The following is a 25,992-nucleotide window of genomic DNA, read 5'->3' as shown; positions in this document are numbered from 1 at the left end:
AAGGAAGTAGGCTAACATGTTAATGAGTGAGTCTGACAGGTGCTTTTAGGTGATAGGCTATGTGTTACATTTGATTTGGTTATAGGACAAGAAGACTACACAGTCTTTATGCTAAACTAAACTAACCATCAACGTCAAGTGGCTCAAACTAGTGCTTATGTCAGAATAATAGGAAAAAATAGTTCCCCACTGGGATAATGTATTTGGAATTTTGAAAATTATGAATTAATATGGGAACATTGATTTCAACGACTTGCTGTCTTTAGCGTCAAAGATGCAGCAAAAAGTCAATGTTTGGTTGATATTAAGAAACGTTTCATTTGGCCTAATTCTCAAAGTGCATAGGCCTAGCTAGGCCTAAGATTATTTGATCAAAAGTAAGATTTTTTTATTTTTATAATCAGATATTTTAACCCTTTTAGTAAGGGTTCTCCTTGACAAGCACTTGGAGTGTTAAAATGAGACACACACAGACATTCTGTAAAGGGGAACTTTATTGCATAAATACATTGCTTTAAGAGTGCAGAGTGCTTATCTATAGCCTATCTATTCACACAGTTCTCGCATAAGCTCACAGTATGTAAAATCATAGTAAGACTCAATCATAGTTGGGGAGGAAAAAGATAAGAGAGCACACAGAAGAACAGGGGAGATAACTGTACTTTTCAAATTATTTCAACTCGCTTTTTTAATTGTTTCCAGTTTAACAAAGTACATTTCAACATGTGTTCATGGAAGCCTTAGTAGTTCTAACAGTGTTTATGTGGTCGCTCATGTGAGAGTGGATGTATGTGTTTATGAGTTCCAGTGCATGAACTTTGATGTGTGTGTGTGTGTGTGTGTGTGTGTGTGTGTGTGTGTGTGTGTGTGTGTGTGTGTGTGTGTGTGTGTGTGTGTGTGTGTGTGTGTGTGTGTGTGTGTGTGTGTGTGTGTGTGTGTGTGTGTGTGTGTGTGTGTGTTCAGGCTACGTGTTTACGTGTGCATGTGTGTTCACAGGTCATCCGTCTCTCCGTCAAAGGGGATGTTGTCCAGGTCCATGTGGAGGTATGAGTTGTCCTCGCTGCAGATCCAGCCGATGGGTGTGCGGTTGAAGGAGGGGCGTGAGCGCAGGTCGGGCTGCATGCTGTGCAGAGGCTCCGGCTCCTCTGTGTGAAGGTTGAACTCTGGGACTTCAAAGTTCCACGCCTTGGTCGGGTTGTCCATGCCGCCGAATGGCAGCGCCGTCCTGGTGGAGAGCAAGAGATAGCAAGTTCAGGAGACTCAAGGTAACACCAAGAAAAAGCAGCTCTGCAATGCAGCACAACTTTAAACTTTCAATTTTTTTTCACCAGAACATACACACACATAAACTCAATGCATGGGGGCGCTTGTGGTGTAGTGGTTTGAGCATCCGTCCCCCCTCCCATATGGCTCAGGCCTCGTCACAGCAGACGCGGGTTCGAATCCGGCCCGGGTCGATCTCTGCATGTCATTTTCCTCTCTACCCCATTTCAACTAGTCTAAAATAACTTGTTTGCTAAATGTTGCTAAATATTGTTTGCTGGTTGCATGGATGGATTACACATCCCCAAGGGGGTCAGGGGCTCCTGGGATATGGCCTCTGCATGAAGTGACAGTTGTTGGAGAGTCAATCGAATGACTACAAACAAATGTCATAAAATGTCCCCAAAAAGAGAGAGATCTGAAAACCCTCAGATACATACAACCAGATACTAAAAAAAAACACATCATGATGCAAAACTGCCACAAAGACAAGAAAACGACCAAAGAGAGACATAATACAGTAACACAGCTCCATGTTTGCATGTACCTGTTGAAGCTCTTGTACAGAGGTAGGTCTACGTGCACGTGGATGGGTCCCGGCATGCGCCCCTTCATAGTGGCTGTCAGTTCCTCATTGCCCTTCATGGCCCGTTCCCATGGTGATACGTAGGTGCGCACATACTCCTCCTTCCTCTTCTGCTTTTCCGCCTCCTCGTCCACGGTCTCCTCCACCACTGAGACACACAGCGACAGGGACGAAGAAGACCATATATAGATGTAAAGGCTAAATCTGAACAGAGGCAAAGCATCTTAAATACTGAAAACGGAACATACAGTGAACTTTAAAAAAGCTACCTTGTTCCTTTGGCATTTCAGGCTTTGGTGCAACAGGGGGAGGCAAAACAAGCAGGTTCTGGAGGTTCTGCTGGTAGACAATAAACAGAGATCAATACAATACACACACACACACACACACTTCCGTTCTCTTCTTCACGCTCACCTTGTTCTGGGTGGTGACGATGAACTTCTCGACTCTCTGCTGCCTCCTCTTGAACATCTTGGAGCCCTTGTTGGTCATGAGGGAGAGCTCCTCCAGCATCACGTCCTTGGGCGCCTTGATCTTTGTGCCCAGGTCAAACTCATTGGGCTCTGGGTCTGAGTCTTCATCTGACAGGGAGAGGAAAGCACACTACTGCATGCCTGTTCTGTTTCGTACTACATCATATAGGGCAATATAATGAACATTTACTTTTAGTGAAATAACAGCTATACGTAATCGCAAGTTCTACTGATCTTCTAGTAAAGTAATTTTTTTAAATATGTTATGTTAATTAATCAGCCTTGGCTTGAAATGCATTGCATTCGATGCAACAGCTCCATACATATGTAGAAAGTTGTTCAAACTAACATTTGGTAAAATATTCAGACACACCCTGAAGTATGAGTATTGATGTTTTGGTGCAAATTCAAGAATATTTAAAGGAATATTTTGACATTTTGGAAAATGGAATGAAAATCTACCCACAAAGTAAGGTGTAAAAAGTAAACGACAAGTAGCTAAATGAACCATTATCTCACGGTAGATTCATACTCAACAGAGAACTAGGAGAGCAATTTTCTCAGACATTATTTCAAACATTTTCTCTTTTTTATGCTCTACTTCAGTTACCTTTTTACTTAAAACATTCTGGCTCACATGTTCAATGTTGTTTTATCACTGTGCAGTATCCGCAGACATTCTTCTAGCTTTTTTTGTATGCTATTAAAGCCTTTTTGCGTAGGTAGTATACACTCTCTGAGCTTTGATCTCTCCTATCAGCTGAACCCATTTGGCAAATTAGAAGCTGGATTTACTTTCCTCTACATGTCTGATAATAAATGAGGGACGTATACGACTGTACAGGGCGTGTTTTTATGACCTTCCTTGTTGTGATGAATTAGAGCTGCAACTTGTGCGTGTGTGCGTGTGTGCGTGTGTGCGTGTGTGCGTGTGTGCGTGTGTGCGTGTGTGCGTGTGTGCGTGTGTGTGTGTGTGTGTGTGTGTGTGAGAAACCAGGGGAGTTGTAGGGGTTACTAGGCTAAAGCAATATGGAAGGAAAGGGCACTGGGGAACGCCACGGCAGGTTTTCTGGTCAAACTGTTTATGGAGGGAAATCCTTATAACACAGTGCCACTCTCTCTCTCTTTCTTTCTCTCTCTCTCTCTCTCTCTCTCTCGCTCCCCTCTACTCTTTCAGTGATGGAGAGATCTGATGGATTTTACTACTCCTCAGAGCTCATAAAACACTCTTCTCATCCACCACATACACTCTGATATCACTCATAACACCTGGAGTCCGGCCATAAAGCAACACACACGCACACACTCGCACGAACACATCTATAATGCGGGGAGCTGGCATTGCAATGCTGCGGAGAGCTGTTAGCAGTACCTCGTAAATCAGACTTGTGCAAGTGGGTGTGTGTTAAGGGTGTGTGTGTGTGTTTGAGAGAGAGAGAGAGAGAGAGAGAGAGTAATTGAGGCTGCAGAGCATAGCGAACTCTCCCATGGGGATATTGATTAGGGTGTTAATTCAGAAGAATGTGAAACTGAAGCTGGCTGCTGCTGACTCAGAGGAAAGTGGACAGACTGACAGAGGCAGGAGGTGGAGAGACAGACGGACAGAGGCAGGGGGGGGGGTAACGACACTGAAGCAGGGATGATGGAAAGATGAGTGGGCATTAACTGAGATAAAATGAGGGATAAGCAGGATAAGCTTTTGACTCACTGACTGACTGAAAACAAACTGATGTAAAGATACAGATGTGACGGCAGAAGGAGTGGTAGCGAAAACGGCAAGATACGCAAATGGGGAAAGACATCAACAGATTATTGTGCGCACAAGAGATACAAGATTACAGATTGCCGGCTCAAAGTATGTCATGGTTGGTGTTTGTAATATATTATGCAAAAAGTAGATGTTAGATTTGATAGGGATTGAAAGCACAGCGACTCTCCGTGTTGGCATCTCTGTGAGGCTGTTTGTCTGTATAGCCGTGCTTTGGAGCTTAATGCTGACATCAGCCTGTTAACATCTTTACCAAGGCTGATGTAAAACAGTTGTAATGTTTACTATCTTATCCATATAAGTGCCTTAGGATGCTAACATTTGCTAATTAGCGCTAAACACGACATAACGTATACCCTTTCAAATGTTTAAATTCAGCCAGACATGCTGTGTTTGTTTGGAAACTTTCAGATCTTCTTTACAACTTGCTGTTGGTTTAAACAATGTTCAGCCACACTGCAAGAATTGGAACAGATGGTAAAAGTGAGATGGTGAAATGCATCAAACACATTTTTGGAAATAAATTGTTTTTTTTTTAGATAAAGATAAAGTAAATGTTGGTGCTTATCATGTGCAGCCATAACCAATTTAGCTGCACAAAGAAGAATACCTTTCCAAAATGAACATTGAGACAAATATACAAAGTACATCACAGGGTGGCCTCTTAACTCCCTAGATGTCGACATGTTGCTCAAATCAATTATATAAAGTCAATTTCCATTTGTGGATTTAACACCAACATGTGCACTATTTGCCACATTTTTACAATTTGCGTATATTTCACTTTAGTCGCCACTTATTCACAGCCTCAAACAATCATGGGAGCTGAATCAGCGTCTGGTAGTTTGTGTTGTATCTAATGTTGACAGATTTGTGGCTGCGCTGCTATCTGGGAGCGACCTACATCCCTCCAGTAGATGCCACATGCATGTTTAATATTGTGTTACCTCTTGGAACAAGTGTCTGTGTGAGTGTGTGTGGTCTGTTAAATTATAGTTTCATAAGACCACATGCAACAATTCACGCCTGAGCGGTTCACGCTACAAACACAGTCTGTGCAGATAGCAGACACCACAGAGTGAAACTTAATATTAGATTTGACATTTACTGTGGCGGATAATCGGATCACACGGAAGATAGAGGAAGGTCTTTTGAGAAATGTTGATGGAGTTGGTCCACCACATGTTTCATTTTATGTGTTGTGTTTAAATAGATATGACCGCTGTTTGTGTGTGTGGTGTGTTTTACCATCCTGGGTGACATTGGACAAGTCGGTGATGATCCTGTTGGCCTTCCTCTTGTTAGAAGGTGGGGGAGTTGTGATAGGCATGGCTAAAGGACAGAGCAGAGAAACGAGGACTACTTAATTATTCAGACAAATAATTGCAGCTGCATTACACAGAAGAAAAATGCAACTTTACGGTATGGGAATTTCACCACAATTTCATAGGTCTTTCAGCTGCATCTCACGTTCTGTTACATTTGCTACCGATATAAAACTCCATCCTGTATTTGTCAAACTACTACTTCAAATGTCAAAAATGTACTTTCATACTAAACAGAAATAGAAAAGTTTCAAGGTTCAGTTGAAGTTTCGATTTATTTATTTATTTCATTTTAAAGGTGCATCAAATAATGGTGATGTGAATAAATCCTTAAAGAATGATCAACTCTGCGCTTCCCCCTCAAATCTTTGGAGCATTTTAGCTTCTTTAAACTAATTGTTTTAGTTGTATGTTTGGCTCACCTTTACCACTGTCAGCAAAAAAAAACTCTAATGAACCCTCTGTACGCTACATGCCTAGCATCAAACAGCAAAGATAGTTAGCGACTTGCGCTTTTAGCAATACATTTAGCAGCTAGAGCAAAATATTTCCCTTGAAAATGGTGGAGACCAAAAACGGAGCTAAAAGGATAATTGGATTTGCATTCTTCATGTGACCAGTAACATTACTCCTTACGAATGTGGCTATGTATCTGTTTGAAGCCTAAATAGACAACTGTTTATACACGTAACAATTTTAATGAGGTGATAATATTTAAGTGCTGTGTTTACAAGAGACTTTGTCTACCCAAGAATAACAACAGCATCACTCGAAACGACATATGTGTAAAGCCATGGGGGTTTTGACGGGACCAAAGGAGAGAGACAGGTGATAAAGGTCTAAACTTTGTCATGTGTTTATTATTGTGTCCATGACAACGAAGGTCCTCTCACCATTACAAAGTACTTTTAACCCAAACTATGATGTTTTCCCAACCTAACAAAGTCATTATGTGCCTAAATCAAGGGAAACCTTAACCATAGCAGTGACGCAACAAAAAAACTAAAAAAACGTAAAAAAAAAATAATTTACATTTTCGTTAGCTGCAACGTATACACAATAAATTCCGATTTTCAGTGTGTTAAACTACAAAACCAACGCACCACATTAATGCTTCTACTTTTTGTATGACGTAAGCTCTTTCTTCAACATTTGTTTTTTAAATGTGCTTTATAAATACATTGATTTTAATTTATTTTACGCCGTAAGAGGGACTTAAACTGTCACTAAGAATAATTCTCTAGATGCTCAAATGTATTCTTTCTCTCAGGGGTCTAGCAGGTTCATTACAAATATAGCAACTGGCAGTGAAATGCGATACAACCAAAGTGTTTTAACTTTTCCATAAATATTTCCTGAGAAAATCCAAATTGAGTTCCAAGATATATTTGTGGATAATGAAGTTGCACATCACGTCTTAAATTCTAAAAAGCTCCAGCAGAACCTTGCTGGGTTCTCTAATTAAGTTAAGCACACTTTAAACATTGTATATAGCCGTTGCATATCCCAGAGGAAACTAATTCCCATTGGCGGCTCTTCACTCTCCACTCAGACGGGGGCCGGCAGTATGTCGCTGTCTATTGCACGGGTCGAAAAGCAATTATGTAAGGCTGGAGGTGAGTCCCTGTACAGGAGAAAAAGCTGGAGGGCCCGTCTACAGGGAGACAGTTAATGTAATTGCTTTTCATCCGCTGTAATTGAAGCTCATTTCCTAGCCTGGGATTCAGTCCTCCTGTGCAAGCTATTTATATGAACACATGTTCTATAGCACTGTGGTGAGTGGGACTGTCGTCAGCGCAAGACATACACAAGAATGCACCAGCACACACTCACTCACTCACACACACACACACACACACACACACACACACACACACACACACACACACACACACACACACACACACACACACACAGATTTGCATCGAAATGGCTTTTCTCTCATGATTAATGTGAGTCAGTGGCAGTGGATTAAAAACTGGAGATTACAGGTGTTTTTGGATGTCCTCCTGGGAAATGCAAGATGGAGGCTGTGCTGATGGAGACTACAGTAGCAGCACAAGGGGGCCTGGGTCCTGTTACCGGCTGAGTGCAAAAGGCGCTCCTGTCCCCCTGCACCGGCCAGTTTTAGCTCCAGATAAATCTCAAGGGGACAGCTGGGGAGGAAGGGCGTCAGTAAGCACATTCCCAAATACAAGCATACATCCATACCAACGGACTAAAAACTCCACCGGAGAAGGCCACATTCCTCACCCACCAACGTGTTGGGTAGTCATAGGTGGTGGAAGTCCTGCACCTCGCTGGCTCCCATTATTCAGACTTGGTTTAATTTGAATTTCTAGCTGCCTTTTACTGAAAACATTGCAAATGCGCTGTTAAACTATGCATAACGCAACTAATTTATTGAGCAAATACCATGACCTTCAACAAAACAAGCTGTCAGTTATATAATATGAGGTTAATAAGCTGCTACTGATCCCCTCAATAATTAATTCATCCATTACCAGAGGCCTCCACAGACTTCTCCAGACAGGCTTCTACAGCAGTTCAAATCTGCTGACCACGGGAATCAAATAAATTTAACTTGCAACCATCTCCTTGTACTCAAAGAGGATCTAGAATTATTTGACACCTCGTTGACTGTCAGCGCCGTATAGTTCACAATCATTCAAGGCATGTGTGGGAGAGAGAGATTTCTTTGGGTTTTAGTGATGCCCTCACCTCTCTAATGTCTTACCTAAGGCCCAGGTATCCACAGAAAGACAAAAGTCCCAGAAGGTCCCAGGTGTGGGTCAGTGAAAGAGGAATATACTGTAGATTCCCAGGTAGGTTTTTGTCCAAGAGCTTGTATTGAACTGCCTGCCCTCCTCTTAGCCCCGGAGAGAGTGAAACCCTATCAGCAGGGCTGCTCCCGTGTTATGGTGGTTTGGAGGGGGTGGGAGGAGGGATTGGGGGGATTGAGCAGGTGGGAAAGAAGGAGGTGGGGTTGGTCAAATGTGTCATAATAGGAAACTGATAATGATTTTTTTTTTACTCACACTCACTTTTACACATTATATGAAGGGGTCAAACATGATGCCTCATTACAATGAAATAAATGATCAGTCAAATATATGAGGAGCTTCAGTAAAACAGAGAACTGTGGACTTACAATGGCCAAAATAACATGGAGAGCAATAAACAGTTACTCTAACTTTTACTCCTTTTGGGTTTCACAGGATCCAAGGTTCAATTTCTAAACATAGACATTAAAAAGAATGAGACAACTCTGCATGTACACATGTTGCTTGAAAGAACATACAGTATCTCACAAAAGTGAGTACACCCCTCACATTTCTTCAAATATTTCATTATATCTTTCCATGGGACAACACTGAATAAATGACACTTTGATACAATGGAAAGTAGTCAGTCAGTGTACAGCTTGTATAACAGTGTAAATTTACTGTCCCCTCAAAATAACTCGACACACAGCCATTAATGTCTAAACTGCTGGCAACAAAAGTGAGTACACCCCTAAGTGAAAATGTCCAAATTGGGCCCAAAGTGTCAATATTTTGTGTTGCCGTCATTATTTTCCAGCACTGCCTTAACCCTCTTGGGCATGGAGTTCACCAGAGCTTCACAGGTTGCCACTGGAATCCTCCTCATTCATGATGAATCAAGGAGCTGGTGGATATTAGAGACCTTGCGCTCCTCTACCTTCCGTTTGAGGATGCCCCAAAGATGCTCAATAGGGTTTAGGTCTGGAGACATGCTTGGCCAGGCCATAACCTTTACCCTCAGCTTGTTTAGCAAGCCAGTGGTCGTTTGGAGGTGTGTTTGGGGTCGTTATCATGTTGCAGTACTGCCCTGCGGCCCAGTTTATGAAGGGAGGGGATCATGCTCTGCTTCAGTATGTCACAGTACATGTTAGAATTCAATGAACTGTAGATCCCCAGTGCTGGCAGCACTCATGCAGCCCCAGACCATGACACTCCAACCACCATGCTTGACTATAGGCAAGACACACTTGTCTTTGTACTCCTCACCTGGTTGCCGCCCCACACTCTTAACACCATCTGAACCAAATAAATGTATCTTGGTCTCATCAGACCACTGGTCAGTAATCCATGTCCGTAGTCTGCTTGTCTTCAGCAAACTTTTTGTGGGGTTTCTTGTGCATCATCTTTAGAATAGGCTTTCTTCTGGGACAACAGCCATGCAGACTGGTATGATGCAGTGTGTGGCGTATGGTCTGAGCACTGACAGGTTGACCCCCCACCCCTTCAAGCCCTTCAGCAATGCTGGCAGCACTCATACGTCTATTTTCCAAAGCCAACCTCTGGGTATGACGCTGACCATGTGCACTCAACCTTCGTAAACTGGGCCGCTGGGCAGTAGTGCAACATGATAACGACCCCAAACACACCTCCAAGACGACCAGTGGCTTGCTAAAAAAGCTGAGGGTAAAGGTTATGGCCTGGTCAAGCATGTCTCCAGACTTAAACCTTGAGCATCTTTGGGGCATCCTCAAACGGTAGATGGAGGAGCGCAAGGTCTCTAATATCCACCAGCTCCGTGATGTCGTCATGAATGGGTGGAAGAGGATTCCAGTGGCAACCTGTGAAGCTCTGGTGAACTCCATGCCCAAGAGGGTTAAAGGTGAAGTATGCGGTTTATTTATATTAATTTAAGTGTTAAATCGCTCTTTATTCATACAGTAATCACTTACACGATGTGCGCGTTTCATAAAGCCAATTTCTTAGTCAGCTGCTCTGCATGTAACAAGCAATTAAACTTTATGTAGTATTCTGGAATTTTATCCAATCACAAGAGAGAACGCTACAAACCGACACCCGTCCGCACCCGTCTCACTCATGGTCTCACTGCCGGTGCACGCCAGAGCGACACATGGGTGAATGTTTATACGCCCACAATGGCGGAGCAGGTAAAAATCCTTCCCAATGTCTGTTTTGATGGTTTTTATCATGTTTTATCACACTTATGGATCTGAGATGATGCTAGATAACTTGCTGCTCGAAGATGTGCATTAATGTGGTGACGTAGGGACGAGTGAGGGGACTGCTAACTGCAGTAACTGACAGGAAGTTAGCTAAAAGAACCATTCCGCTTACAGCTCCTTTAAGGCAGTGCTGGAAAAAATAATGGTGGCCACAGAAAATGTTGACACTTTGGGTCCAATTTGGAAAAAAAATCTTAGGGGTGTACTCACTTTTGTTGCCAGCAGTTTAGACATTAATGGCTGTGTGTCGTGTTATTTTGAGGGGACAGTAAATGTACACTGTTTTACAAGCTGACTACTTTACATTGTATCAAAGTGTCATTTATTCAGTGTTGTCCCATGGAAAGATATAATGAAATATTAGTAGAAATGTGAGGGGTGTATACTCACTTTTGTGAGATACCGTAAGAGAGCTGTTCAGGAGCAACATATGACCATCTGACCAATGAGTGAAATGAATGTTCTCACGTGGCTTATGCCGCTGCATTTTGGCTCACTTCACCAACTCATCAGACCAGAGACACAACGATAGGTGTGAAAGAGAACCGCACCTGGTGAAAAACGAACCAATGTATCACTCTGGTGCGAACCAAGGAAGCAAACTATAAGCGGACTATCAGGTGTTAAAACAGCAGGAGCAAGCGTAATCCTATCTGGAAAGTTGTTACAAAGTTGTGTTTGCAAGGATCCCCGTTGGTCTTTGCCTAGACTTTGGAGCAACCAGAAAAGCTGCAAGTTTAGACAAGAGTGTTGTTACATTGTAGTATGCATGACACATTTTTTAATCTTTATCCTGACGGTCGGCTTATGCTAGTGAAATGACAAGAAACTGCTTGAAGACTTTACATTGATTTGCCCCCACCCATATTCCCATTGCAGGGCAACATTTGCTTTTGACAACATTACAAACAACACCAGAGGATAGGGAATATCGTTCCCCCTGTTACTGTATTCCTTGTCATTCGGTTAAATGTGCCTAAGGATACTTAGGCTGTTTTTGATGTGTTGTCCACCCCCTCTCATATTAGTCTCTTTGTACAGCCTGTTCAAACCAACAAACCATTGGAATGATTTGCCACTTCACACCTCGTTTGTGCCAGCAGCAGTTATAGTGGTATTATCATGTCAGTCAGATCCCTGTCGGCCTCTGACAAGGTGCAATTGTGGAAAAAAGGTTTAAAGGCGTCATATTTCTCTGCTCTGTCACTTGGAGTTTTGGTCAGGCAGTAAACAAAGGTGTGTTTAGACAGCTGGAAAGGATTGATCATCTGAAATGGCAAGAAATTCCACAGTGGGTTGGAAGATGATACTGAGAAGAAAGTGTATTTTTAAAGCTTTTATAGTCAATATTGTCATTACAAAGTGTCAAATTGCACTGTGAAAGAACTTGACGATGTGAAAACACACTGTACATTGCCTGCTCAGTACCAAACAGCAGACCGACACAGTAAGCGACTTACTGTTGAACATAGCATAGCATTTAGTTAAAGAGCTAGTGGTTCCCTCAGAGGTTGGTGGAGAACAAAAACAGAGCTAAAAGAGAGTGAAAACAGGATATATATTCATCAGATGGTTATATGACTCCAAATGACTGATAATTTTGCTCCATACTTGTGAATATATAAATTAGTAAAGTAGTTTTCCATGTCAATTTACATAGTGAAGTGAGGTTTAGATTAGAAATCATCTAGACATGACTAGATTGCATTTAAGAACAGTTAGCATGCTAATATGCTTACAGTGATAATGCTACCATTGTGGTTTTTAGCAGGTTTCATTTTTAGGCTACTATTATCATCTTGAATACTCACATTTGCTATTTAACACTAATTCTCACAGATCAACCGAATCAGCCGGGTACATCAGATCCTTTGGGGTCCCTTAATCTCGGAACTAAATTACATGGAAGTGTCTGTCAAAATGTTTCAATGTGGACTTTGGACAAAGGTGGTGGCTCAACTGGGCGTCATTTCCGTCTCTAGAGCCACACAAATATCATAGATCGCCTGTGCTGTATAGTATATCCTGTAATTGAACCAGTTTGTTGGCCTTGACACATATGTGTGTGCAGCTGGGTTATAAATCCATCAGGAAACCTTACTCCCAGTTAAACGGTTTATTACAAAGCCGGTTGGTTGTTACAAATGACCCTGTGATTATATTTTATTCATCAGATCAATTGATATAATGAATTTGAAAACCAGTGTGAGAATGTCCATTAACTAACCTGCCCCTAAACCCTGATCCTTGACCCCAAACACAAGACTCTGTTGACCCAGAAACATGGTGTGATGAAAGAGCCGCTTTGGCAGAGCAGAGGGAGGAGACGGGATGTACGAGGTAGCTAGTCCCCTAAATCTCAATCACATCGTACAAAAGCCATCAGAATTAAGAGTTTAACACAGAACCAAATAGCTGGAGATTATCGGCTCCAAAAATAGGTGAAATGGGGTGTGTGTCTGTGTTTGTGTGTGTTAGTGTTAGTGTGAGCGAGAGCGGAATTAACAGAGAAGAGCAGAGAGGCCAAAAGAAGGAGAATTGCTTGAGTTAAAAGAGCCACTTCAGTTATTACTTTAACTGCGGTTACAGTTTTTATGTAGCCTATTTATAAATTCCAATTGTATAGTTTGTAGAAAAACTAATATGCTGCACACTGCAGGGATCTTTGTGCGTGTCGCACCTTCCACTAGCACAGCAGCTAAGCTTACCAGTGGACCTGAACAGGACCAAAGTTAGCAGCTAAAGTTAGCCCCGTCTGTCACCTGATCCGAGTCAAGGGTCATAGGTTAGATCCTTTTCTGTGGCCATGGTTGGGTTACAAAGTCCATCAGGTGGCTGTCATTAAACTGCTCTGATATATAGGCTGAAAATCCAACAGGGATATTTTCAACTGTCATCGGCTATTGAATGTAAATGTGTTTTTTTATTATCTTTTCTCTATCAGCCAGAATACCAAATATACTGTGTTTACGGTTAGGATATAGCAAATGTAACCTAAGATATAAAAATATCAAATGGAAGCCATTTTGTTACCCTGTTTAGTTAAATGTTAATGACATGATGTAGCTATGTAAATTCTGTGATGAGAAGGGGGAGACCATAAACTGCAGTGTAGCAACCTTTCATATACTATCTATGGTTGCAACACATCACGATAACATATCCTACAGTGCCTCCATGTGGCGAAAATTCAAAAAAACATTTGTTGCTTTATTAAGATTGTGTGTTCCTATTTCATTTAAACAAAACATTAAAATCACATCCATAGAGAACAATTAGAATGTTAGACAAGACAGAAAATACCTAAAAGAGAAGAAAAAATAAAAACTGAATTGGAGAATGAGAAACGAGAGTCTGGTGCGACAGTGGGTGGTGACGTGGGTGACACAGGAAGAAACAGAGGGACAGCTGATGTCTGAGTCATGGCTATTTTTATTCCGTCTGTCAGTCTCTGTGGAATAGAAACACAGCTCAACATACATGTTATACCTCTCTCGTTTCATATCAACAGACCAGAAATCAAATCTACTGTAAAAGGCTTCCCTTCTTCACGGAAGCTTCGCTCATCCACGCCCTATGAAAACTACATAAAACAAAGCTCCCACCGCTGCAGAGAGCAACTAAAAAAAGACACTCAGAATGATCTCACACAAATTCTTAGAATATATATATAACAGAGGGGGTGAGGGGGGTTACGGTGGTGGTGGTAGTGACATTAAATTAGTAGTAAGCATTTTTTCTCCTATGATATTGCTGAATGTTGACAACAGGTACTAGAGTTGAACAGGTTGTTAAGCAATTAGTCAAATCTGCACCCTTTACACCTCATCAGAATATGTTTCTATTATGTCACTTCATCAGTGCTTCCTGTGCTTTCCTTTTCTCTTTCCCACCATCTCTCTCAAACAGTGTTGTCTTTTCACCTACTCAATTCTTCTTTTTTTCATTTCAAACTTGATTCTTCATCATTCAAAACAATATTTACATAACTTTATTTCAGTTTCCCCGAGCATCTCTGTCCTTTTAATCAACCAATTATAATTATCCCCACATTCCTTTTGCATAACAAAGTCTTCCCTTTGACTATCACCAAATGCAAAGGTTAAAATAATAAGTATTACAAAATCAAATGCATGTGATAAAATGTGCTGCATGGGTGGCCAATCCAAACAGATCCTGTGATAAAATGTGGCTGATAAAACTCAAACCTGAAGATTTGTAAGTCAATATTTCTATACTAAAAACACATGGACTTGGATACAGAAAATGTTGCTCTACGTTCCCATAGAGCCATTGTTAGTCCAGACTAGAATCTGTTCAGTGCTGTGCAGTGGATCCAGGGCGCCAGACGTGAGGCTGCAAACCCAAGTTGGAAGTGCTGAACCTGGGCCTTGGGACCATTGAAGGTTGACTGCAGTTGGACGCCGGTCGTGGGCTCAGATCTGGGGCGCTCTTAAACTGCCTGTTGGCCTGCGCACTGTTGGCGTGCTGAAGGTGGGAGAAGGTAGGGATCTGCACTGGGTTATGAGCAGGACTTGAGGTGAAGGTAGGGAGGTGAGGGAGTGGAGCTGTAGGGGCGGGGGGAGGTGGGGGGGACAGAGGGGAGGCAGCCCACTGAGGTTGGAAAGGTTGGGGTTGAGGCTGATAGGCCTGGCTGAAGGCATGGCCATTTGTGGGGGGAGGAGATGTGACATCAGAGCGCCACAGTGGTTCTCCAAGTGTCGTAGCTGATCGCGGTACAACAACTTTGAGGGAGGGCCCTGTGGCTGTAGGCGGCGGCGTGGAGAAGCGTTTCACCTCATAGACTCGTGCTGTCTTCTGAGGGCCACTTGTCATTCCTTGCTGCTGCTGCTGCTGCTGCTGATAAGTGGAGGAGTTCTGGGGAACCCCACCGCCATAGCTGAACAGAGAAGAGCTCAGCTGGTAGGGCTGATGGGCCATAATGTCCACAGCCTTCATGCCCGCTTTCTTCCCTTTAGATCCAGCTGCCCCAGACTTTTTCACCTCAGGCTTCTTCTGGGCCTTCAGAGGACAGGAGGGAGAGAGGAGGGGGTTGTAGCTGATAGGAGGAGGAGCGCGGATGTTGGACGAGTATTTCCAGGTGGCAGGGAGCGAAGGTGTGGGCGAGGGCTCCCTCGTCTGGGCGGGAGAGTAAGGTGCTGCAGCAGCAGAAGGAGCTCTCTCGTACTGATTCATCCTGTTCTGCCGGCGTGCAAACAGCTGCCCTCCCTTCCCTTCCAGCTGTGGCACCTGAGGGGCTTGTGGTTTGGGAGCTACAGGGGGCGGCCTGGGTCCCCGCTGAGCCTGCAGGAAGTTACAGGCCTCTGCCCCCAGCCTCAGCCAGTCCTCCTCAGGCCCTGACTCGTGTCCGGCTTCTCCAACAGGTGCGGCTCCAGGTTCAGCGCCTGGGGTTCTCACAAAGTGGTCATCCATGTTCTGGACCATCGACATCAAGTCAGGGTTTGGATTCACATCTTTGTTCTGAACCGCACAGAACATAGGCTTCTTGTTGTTACTGCGACGACGGGCTTCACTTAGGATGCCAGTGCGAGCAGCGGGGACTGAAATGCGCTGTTCGCGTGACGCCAGTGAATCTGTGGCAGGAGCCTGGGGAGATGCTGCAGTCATCATGGGAGCATGGGGACCAGAAGAGACTGCCATGTTGATATAGGGGTGGCCAGATGGAGGTAGAGAAGGCTGGGTGGGAGGACGGGAAGGAGGGGTGGGCTGGGCATGGAAGGAGACTTGATTCGGATGAGGGGGCTGTGGTGGGGAGATGGGAGAAGTAGGGGACATGCAGGTGGAAGGAGGTGGATAGGCAGGAGAAGAATAAGAAGGATATGGCTGTGGAGCTGAAGGTGAGAAAGGTTGAGCAGTTGATGGATAGACCTGGGGACTTTGAGCTGTAGAAGGAGAGAACGGGGTGGAGGGGGAAGCATACATTTGGGGCTGAGGGAAAAATTGTGGATTTGTGGTCAGCTGGGAGAAAGAGGCTGAATACATAGAGGAGGGAGGGGAGAGCACTGAGGGGGCAAGGTTAACAGAGGGGGGTGCGTTGCCGGTGTTATTTCTTGGAGGGATGTACAGAGAGGTGCTAGAAACCGCTCTCCTTGCATCTGGCACAGATGGTTGGCGACTAGGCTGGATATTCACCATGGAGACGGCCGCCACGGGTCCCGTCCCCATTGGCTTGGCTTTGGGTGGGCGAAACATCACAGAGGTTACAGATGCTCTAGATGGCGTGGAGCCTGGGGCGAAGGGCCGTGCAGTACGATTCAGATTACCTTGATTAGGGCTGAAATTGGCGTTCAGGTGATGATCTGAGTCAGTGATTTGGCTAGGACTGAGACTGGCGTTAGGACCAGGATAAGGGTCGCCATGTTGCCCATTTTGACTTGGAAGGGGCATCTGAGAGGGTGGGCTCAGAACAACATTAGCCCGACTCACAGCTACTGACCCCCCATTGGCTAGAGCCACGGCTGGAGGAGACATGTGTGCAGGGTGGTTGCTGAGTGGCTGCTTCGTGGCGCTGCTGTCCTGCCTTGAGCCCTGATAGCCTGGGCTCTCCAACCCTGCCAACTCCAACCCTGGGCTTTGATTGAAAGAGTTCACAAGTCCTGGAGACTGATAGGCTGAGATGTCCAGCCCCGAATTGTGATTGGCGGACGGAGTTGTAGGTGTGGCGGAAGGGCAGGCAGAGCTTCTCCTGTCCAGCACGTCTAAATAACCACTATCCCACGTGGGGTCAAACGAGGCTGAGAATCCCTCTTCGTCAACTTCTGAGCCGCTTAGGAAATAACTTCCTCCTTCCTCCTCAGTCTCCCCTTCAGTCTCTCCTTCTGTCTCCCCTCCTCCGTCTCCCTCAGCTTTGCCAAAGCAGGTCAGTGTGTACTTCTTAGCCCTCTGCCGGCGCTTCTTGAACATAAGCACCCCTTTCGAATTGGGGTTTGGGGCATCGGTCAGCAAAGAAGCAATTGAGCGGCATTTAGTACGAGCTTCTTTCACCTGTTTCTCCACTACACTCTCCCCACGCTGCAACTCTGCAAGACAAAAGAAGAAAAAGAAAATGACTGTAAGTAAATTTGCTGAAAGGTTAGAGTAAACAAAGGAGAATATTGATTTTGATCAGAATTGTTATTAATACAAGGCACTTGCAAAAAACAGCAACATGACAGCCCCAAATGACTGACTGATACATTATACACAGCACAGTATTGTCACAGTGAGGAGCTGCACTGAGGATTACCATTGACAGACAGGAGAGGGTGTTGTGGATTTAGAACAAAGAATTCCTGCTGCTCTCCAAAGTTGAATTTAGTCTCTCCTGCACAAATGCTTGATTGTGCCGCTGTGTGTGTGCACGCCAGCATGTGTGTGTGTATATTTCTGCATAGTCCAAGGCTATTTGAGTCTTTTTATTATCTCGGCTCAGCTCAGATGAATATCATCCCTACATAACTATAGCCTGATGGAGCCTCTGTGGACCGACATCAATATTCTATGAAAATTCAAGCTCACACAGACATAAACACAAAGACCATCCCTATATCAAACTTGATATTACAGTTGGAGAAGTTCAGATTTTTCCACAGAAAAATAAAATCCACCCTACGCAAGACCTACATCAAGGATATGTATTTGTTCCACGGTAAGAGACAAAGCTTTATCAAGTTCAAAAAGCACCACAGTATAGACACATTGGCTGATATCATTTATAAATATGTTTTAACAGCATACAACCACAAAATGACATGCTCAATCACAGGTAATAGTCCTTTACTAATATAAAAACACGTCTAAATCCATTCAACATCAACATCATCAATCAAATCCAATGAGTTCAACTATGACAACTAACCTTGATATTAATGGTAAAGTGCTGACAGATCATATAAATCAAGTCATTATTTTTAATTTGAAAATTATACGATTCATATTAAACTGATGCAGCACTTCTGATGTGAGCGAATCTGTGTGTAGATAAAATATGTGTGCATAAAAGGGTTTCAGTCTGTCTTACCTGCGTACACAGTGTGTGGGACTGTGTGTCCTCCTATATCTGAACCTGAATGAGATGTGAGGTCCCTCATCTCACAAGCGTTTGTTTGTGTGTGTGTCCTTAAAGTCCCTCAGACCCTCCCACACACACCCTCGCAATGGGTCAGTTCTGCTCCGAGTGGGTAACAGTTCAATCTCTGTTTTCTAGCTCTTCTCTCAGGCCACAGCCCATGTAAAGACCTTTGTCTGCGTCAAGCAACCCAAACCAACACATGATGTCAACTCACTATTCCTGTCTGTCTGACGGGCATCAAACACCTGTCCAGTCTCTGTCTCACACACACACACACAAACACACACACACAAACCCACACAAGGACAGGGAGACCCCTTACCACAGGATATTTAGGAGTGCGAGTCATTGAGGGTGTGTGTGAATATGTGTGTTTGTGTGTATGAGTTCTTAAAGCCAGTTATAGTTTAAAGAGGAAGGCTTGGTCACTAGTCTTCACTGATGTGCCGCCCTCTGCTGCTGACACTTCACACCTAACACAACTTGATGATAGCAGCAGAGCTAACAATCCCATATCCAAAACTAAAGGCATTGTGTGTGTGTGTGTGTGTGTGTGTGTGTGTGTGTGTGTGTGTGTGTGTGTGTGTGTGTGTGTGTGTGTGTGTGTGTGTGTGTGTGTGTGTGTGTGTGTAACGTGAGAAAGGGCAGATCGCTGGAAACCTCCATCATCCTTCGCCCTATAGTAAAGCCCTAAACTAAGTCATCCAGGCCTTTAGCCTCTTGTACCGGAGGATAATCCCTCATTAGCAAAGAGTCACTCATTCGCAACTCAGTCAGTGCATAGGTATTCAGTCGGATCCAGTGAGGTCACTGTTACCTTGTTGGCATGATATGTGAATCAGACAAGGTTGATACAGCTTAAGGAGGTGTATTACATGAGTAGTTCAAGGTTTTTAGGAAATATTTGTATTCGCTTCCTGGCCTAGAGTTAAAAATCAAGATTATTGCCACACTCTGTTTTTAAACTTCAGGGTTTTTTGGTACGGGCCAAGCAAACAAGATACTTGTCTCAGATCCTGATGACGAGAACCGTGTCCACTTATTCAGTAAATTGATTGTTTAGCCTATAAAATGGCCGAATCTTTTAAAAATTAAAATGCCATGATGTTCCACACCCAACAGAGTTATAGAAAAAACAGTAATTCCTCAGATTAGAGAATCTGGAACCAACAATCAACGAATCAAATAATCAGTTCAGCTTTTGGAAACCACAGACATTTCACTGATACTGTGTGCACATTTGGAAAAGAAAAACACACACAACCGCACACTCACACATCACATATTCAGCTGTGTGGCCTCTAAGTCAGAGTCGCGTCCACTCTGTCAAACAGAAGCTCGGCTGCCTATAAATACAGCGAGTGAGGCAAATGCTCAGAATACTGACAGAGGAGATACGCTGCTGTTTCAGGGAACAGAAGAGGACAGGAAGGGGGAGGTTAAATATCTCTGTGGGTATCTGGTATACCTCACCCTATCACCACCAGCCTGTCAATGTAACTGGAAGCTGTAGTTCTAGACAATCGCCACTGGAAGGCGATCTAGCTGTTGATTACAGCTACAAGACCACAGCTGACTGCAGCTGATGCCGTCGGGAATCTCTGGAATGTAAATTAAAAAGTAAAAACAATGCGGGTCAAGACTGAAATAGCTGCTTCCTCATGAGAAACTGTAGATGGCGCAGCTGGTGTGTACATAGCAACAGTTATCCGTTGGACATTTAAATGGTGGAAGTGATATACACATCAATAGCATGCTGCTGTAAAAGGCTTTTATAATTAATGTTGTAACATATATTGTACATTATTTTCTTTCACAACTGTGAGATGGTGATACAATGATCATACACAATAAGACCATGGTAGGCTACTTGTATCTGAAGGGTGCAGTTTTTCAAAATTAGAACTATTTCTTCCATAAATTCTGTTTCTTAATTTCTCAAACAGGACTGCTTTACTTTTTTTCTGTCATTGTCGCTTTGGTGTTATCTGCGCTGTTTCATGCGGCTTTACAGAAGAGAATAATTATTTTGGAAATTATTTTTACCATCCTCCTTTAACGTATTCCATTATTTTAATTACAAGAAACTCCAAATTTGTTGGCACAAAAATATGGACTGTAAATGTCATTTGCTTTCAGCACTTGATTGTCTAACTTTTACATATGCTTCGGGGTAATTTGCTTGCATGTGTATTACTGATGGTGGATGTAGCCTATGTTTTTAATAACATGTACGTATATCCTAATTTCACATGTTATAATAATAGCAGTATGGTAAATGGAATGCACTTAGACAATATATTGTTTTTTTCCTAAGCGCTTTAAAAAGTTTGCGTCCCATTTACCCAATCACACACACACACACACACACTCATATACCAGAGCATCTACTGCGCAGGGTGCAAGCTAACCGTGGGGAGTAATTTGGGCTTCGGTGCCTTGCCCAGGGACACTTCGACAAGTGGCAGGAGGCGGGAATCGAACCGCCAACCTTACCATCAGTGAACAACCGCTCTACCTGCTTATCCAGAGACGCTCCAGTATGTTTGTACCATTATTATTATTTACCTGTAATGTTTCACTATAGTCTGGTATGAAGACAATACAGTATACTCACTAGCTTGCCGTGCTTTGTCCTTGTAGGTGGTTGAGAGCTCGTCGCTGACCGGGTGCTGTGGTCCCACCATGGGCAGCAGCTGTTTGCTAGAGCTGGACATCGGAGCTTCTTTAGCCCGCTCAGGAGACACCAGCGGTGGGTAGGCCATCGCGACGCAGCCCCCTGCCTCCTGGAAGCCGCTGTCGCCTTCTCCCTCCGCCTCCACTAACCCCTGATCAGGGGTCTGTGTTAGGGTGTGAGGGGTGATGGTGTGTGGGGTGTGTGCCGGAGTGGCCCACTCCGTCTGGAGCGGCTGGTAGACGAGCTCTCTGCGAGGGACGCCCGGAAGACACTGACCTTCCCACTGGCCTTGCATGGAAAGCATTGGATCTGTGGCGCTCTCATACCTTAGAAGAAAGACAGACGATTGTAGATTTTAAGATTTTGTGGATTGAAGGATAATAATAAAATGTTGATGTTGGACAACAGCTCAGATGAGAACCTGTTGAATTTGAAGCTAAAGGCTCATGGGAGCTGTAGTTGTAAAACAAACACATAATATTGGTTTTATTTTGGTTAAACTCATAGATTTCTCAGATATAAACTTCCCATACAGTAGTTAGAAGTAGACATACTTTTTGTTAACAATGAGTACGGAGGGAGTGGGAATATTTGGTTGGGAAACCATATGATATTTCAGCTTTTTGAAAAGACTGATAAAAGAAACCTTCAATGGCAGAATACATTGACAACAGGAAAAGTGGGTGTGACTTTCTCCCTTACCCGCTCATCTCTGAGGTCTCCTCCTCTTCTTGGTTGTTGTCATAGCGCGAAGGTGAGCGTGCGTGGGGAGGCGTGCGGCGCTGGCGACGGGGCACGTGCAACTGTGTGTCTGCGTCACTGTCTGTCTCTCCGTAGTAGGCCTCGCTGTCTGGAGGGGACGTGATGGACAGACGGTGGACATGGGAGGACAAGGGGGCCGTGGGGGGAGACAGGACCCTCATGGCAGAGCGCGGTGACGCAGGGCGAAAAGCATTGGGGGATCCAGAAGGGGCTCTGGAGAGGTGAATATCACAAGTTGAGAAAAAAAGTTAAAAAAAAGTGCATCAGTTTGCTGGATATGGCTTACTGTAACAGAGCCAAAGAATGTACAATGTGCTGTATGTGTAGTAAGACAATGCTCTGACCTTTTGACCCTCAGGTTGAGTGTAGCGCTCTGTGAGTCAATGAGGTTCATGGCCTGAGCGTGACTGAGCTCCGCACACACATGGTCACCGATGGCAATCACCTCGTCATCCTCCTTGAGTCCAGCCCTGCACGCTTTGCTGCGTCTGCGTATCTGCAGGGACGAAACAGGTTAATAACACATCAATACCTATAGCTTTGGTTAAAGCATAAATATACACAAAAGAAAAAATATATACATATACTTATTTGACATTACATTGTCCAGTCCCACATTTGAAAACAGTGTTTGTTATTCTTTGTGTTCACTGCTATATACCTTCAATATGATGACATTTGAACACATTAGTTACTATAGTAACTTTACAGATTCATATTTTTATACATATCAATTCTGATGCATTATTTTGGATAAAGCTACACGGTTGTATGTAACATAGTTGAAATTAGCTTTACTGCTGCAACATTTGTGGTACCCGGTGATACAACAGGAATCTGAAATGGGCCATTGTGCATAATAAGTACTTTTACTTTTGGTACTTTAACTATATTTACATAATAAGTAATACTAGTATAATAATAGTATTTGCTAACTTTTATTTAAGTAAGACATTGAATGCAGGATTTTTGCTCATAAGTATTTCTACGATGTGGTATTGCTACTAAAATATCTGGCTTCTTCTTCCACAACTGCAATGATCTGAGCAGGTATTTAGGTTTTCACATCAATGTTTTTGCTGTAAAAGTCCAATCGATTGTTGGGTGTTAGTCATTGAGAACATTCTTTGGTGAAATTAGCCTAAAGCGCTTTAACTTGCAAATGAACTGATGAAAGCCGCCCCCATCTCCTGGCAGCCAACCTTGTCCCTATGAGAATAACCTATGAAGTCATTCAGCTGTTGCTCTAGGACGCAAAGAGATGATGTCATAGGATCCTGTGGGTGTATGTGTTTGTGGGTGTGTGTGTGTGTGTGGGGGGGGGAGGGGTGATAGATAGATGGGAAGGCAGGTATTCTTGTCCGCTAGATTGCAGTTTCCTCTTTCAAAAAGAAAGCAAGATAAAGCCCCCCTTTCTGTATTCTCACACATACAGACACTCTATGTTGTAAAAAAAATAAAAATGTTGACAGGACGAAAGTGTGTTCCCGCACCTACTTGAGATCCTTGAGAGGACACGGCTATCAGTGTCTCTTGACCCAATAGTCCTATTGCATCGTCATGCAAACACAAAGCTATCCAACCTTGTTCTTACCCCACACAGACAAATGTACACACACACACACACACACATATACATATATATATGTATATATATATATATATATATATAACCATAAAGCATGATCATGAAAGAGGGGCTATGAACAGCTGCATCACCAGTCTGGACCAAGGGGGGTTACCAGTCATTCACCATATGTTCCCCTCAGATCCTAAATAAAACCTGGCCGGAAAATTAACCACATTCCTTGACACGTGAGGGACGTCGGGCGCTACAGTGATCGGAAATGGAAAAATATCAAACTTACACTTCCAAAATGAAACACTTAATGAGAAAATGTGAGTGGGTTCGTTCTGTGTGTGTGTGTGCGTGCGTGTGTGTGTGTATCTGTATTAAGAGGCCTTTTTCCATGCTCAGCTTCCAGCACCTCTTACATGAGCTATTCTGATCTGATAGTCTGCACTCCGTTCCCAGCTGAGCTTATCTGAGGTATGCCACATCCCACACACACACAAACACACACACATATATACACACAGAGAGACACATACACAAGACAAAGTTACACACCAACATACACCAACAAAAGAAAGCAAACACCGATTGAAACCCTCCATAATGGTAACATTATCTGCTTGAAAATCCTGGATAAAGCAGCGAGAGGCCTTTGGTGCCAAAGCCACGCCGACTCCATTTTGATTCTGCGTTTATGACAGCTTATGGGTGACTGGCCAATTCTTTTAACGTCAGTGTGAGTGAGGTCACATTCCTCCTCACCGGAATAGATTTTCTTATTAGAGAGAACATTCAGGTCCTGTCAACCAATATAAACACTGACGCATAAAGCTTTTGAAAAAATCAAACCAATAAAACATGGGATATTCCTGAGCTTATTGTTTGCGTATTATGTCTCATAAATATGTGATGATGACAAATCTGGATCAAGTTCATTACTGTTCATTCGTTCTACCGTCACACAATCAATACAATATGTGTGTGTAATTGTGCACATATGGAATAGTGATATATTAATATTAAGTGCTCACTAACCCATTTTAAAAAACAACCTATACAAACCTCTGCCACTGTATGTTCACCATCAGGATGTAGTGATGAAGATCGAATTAGGATCAACCCCTGAACACTGTTCTTGGATTAATGAACCAAATCACAACAGGACAATTGAAATTGGCCGTGGCGAAATGAGAAGTAAACTGAGAGAGGATTACTTGTGGTCAAAACTGTGACCAAGTAACAATAGTAAGTAGAATATTTTTCTTATTCTGAGTTGAATGTGTAAAGACATCCTGACTTAATATCCTTATTATAAACGTTTCAATATTACTTTGTCCATCAAACTAATCCCTCTCCAATTCAGTGATGCTCTCCAAAGCAAGGCCTTTCTAAAACAAGCTGAAAACAAACTATAAGTGGAAGTAGAATAATTGACCTTACACACAAAAGTGCAGTTGTGTGAAAAAGCTAGACAATTACACTTTCATGAATGGTTCAGTTATTTAACACATAGAAATACCTATAATCACAGGAGATTTAAGAATACGGTGCAATAAGATGCGGATTCATTTATTCAGATGTTATGCCGATTATAAAGTTTATAGCCAGAGCTCAAATTCCACACATAGCAAACTTAAAAGACTGATAACCAAAGTCTCAGACTGCAATTAACAGCTGCAGCCTCTATTAAACCCATCTTCTCCTGTTACCACCTTGGCAGCAAGACTAACCCAACACACACAAACACACATACATAAACAAATTCAGGTTCTACTTTACCTTTGCCACCTGTAGAGGTTTTTGTTGCTCCGCTCCTCCCTGAAGTCTGAATCCCCACGGGGATCCTCCCGAGAGGGAGACCACAATCTCCTCCGCTACCATCCCAGCTCACAGCCTGCTGTGTCGGTGTTTGTGTTTGTGAGTGTGTGTGAGAGAGAGAGAGTGTATAAGTTGCTCTCGCCCTTCTTCGGTTCCTCACACTGTGGGAATGAATGAGCGAGCGTGTTTCTTCTGTCTCCCGTTCCTCTAAGTGTCCAAAGCAAATCTCTCCACCCATGAGGACACAGGGGGTAGGCTGGCTTTCATCTGCTTCCACTGGAATGCTGTGTCGGAGGGTGGGCACTCAGGAGGGTGAGATGGGGCAATAGGGTGTGTGTGTGCGTGTGTGTGTGTTCATCCTCTCTCGTATTCAACACATGCCATGTCACTCTCAGGCACTCTGTTCAGGGTGGGATGCTTGCTGATACAACCTCCCGAAATAACCACCACCCCCGTTCCCTCTCTGACCCCCAGCAAAGCCGGCCGGCCAGGCCAAGAGCCACGGCACACAGGTTTAGTCTTCATCTACCCAAAACACCAAAAAGAAAAAACTGAAAAACTTCAGAAGGACAGGTCAGAAGGACATATTTATTTTAATTAAGTTGGTTTACTGTCTATATACGATCTACCAGCTTCAGGGTTGGTGCTAGAAGGCGTTGTGCTCCAGT

General features: G+C 43.5%; 2 protein-coding genes across 2 annotated transcripts; both read right to left on the bottom strand.

Moving 5' to 3' along the window:
• Positions 1-990: 990 nt before the first annotated feature.
• myoz1b (myozenin 1b) lies at positions 991-8,229 on the bottom strand (the record flags this gene model as incomplete). Its single annotated transcript, XM_080049400.1, has 6 exons — positions 8,153-8,229; positions 5,339-5,422; positions 2,264-2,430; positions 2,119-2,188; positions 1,811-1,997; positions 991-1,225 (listed from the first exon to the last, which is right to left on the bottom strand). The coding sequence occupies exons 2-6, from the start codon at positions 5,418-5,420 to the stop codon at positions 991-993; spliced, it is 741 nt and encodes a 246-aa protein (XP_079905526.1). The 5' UTR covers positions 5,421-5,422; positions 8,153-8,229.
• Positions 8,230-13,834: 5,605 nt separating this feature from the next.
• Positions 13,835-25,519, bottom strand: LOC307267377 (synaptopodin 2-like protein). Its single transcript, XM_080049691.1, has 6 exons — positions 25,286-25,519; positions 22,275-22,426; positions 21,871-22,143; positions 21,109-21,494; positions 18,441-18,485; positions 13,835-17,460 (listed from the first exon to the last, which is right to left on the bottom strand). Exons 1-6 carry the CDS (start codon positions 25,385-25,387, stop codon positions 14,738-14,740), a joined length of 3,681 nt encoding a protein of 1,226 aa, XP_079905817.1. The 5' UTR covers positions 25,388-25,519; the 3' UTR covers positions 13,835-14,737.
• Positions 25,520-25,992: the final 473 nt, after the last annotated feature.

The sequence above is a fragment of the Ammodytes marinus genome, assembly GCF_949987685.1.
Source record: "Ammodytes marinus genome assembly, chromosome: 20".
Taxonomy (NCBI): Eukaryota; Metazoa; Chordata; class Actinopteri; order Uranoscopiformes; family Ammodytidae; genus Ammodytes; species Ammodytes marinus.
Note: the sequence above shows the minus strand (reverse complement) of the source record. Positions and strands in the feature narration are given on the sequence as shown.

Bases quoted from the DNA above. Each gene is read 5' to 3' on its own strand.
- LOC307267377 (XM_080049691.1), bottom strand. From the start codon at position 25,387: ATGGTAGCGGAGGAGATTGTGGTCTCCCTCTCGGGAGGATCCCCGTGG. The intron at 22,427-25,285 runs GTAAAGTAGAAC...TCGTCCCTGCAG, and splicing joins AACCTCTACAGGTGGCAAAG to ATACGCAGACGCAGCAAAGC. The intron at 21,495-21,870 runs GTAAGGGAGAAA...CTTTCTTCTAAG, and splicing joins GAGACCTCAGAGATGAGCGG to GTATGAGAGCGCCACAGATC.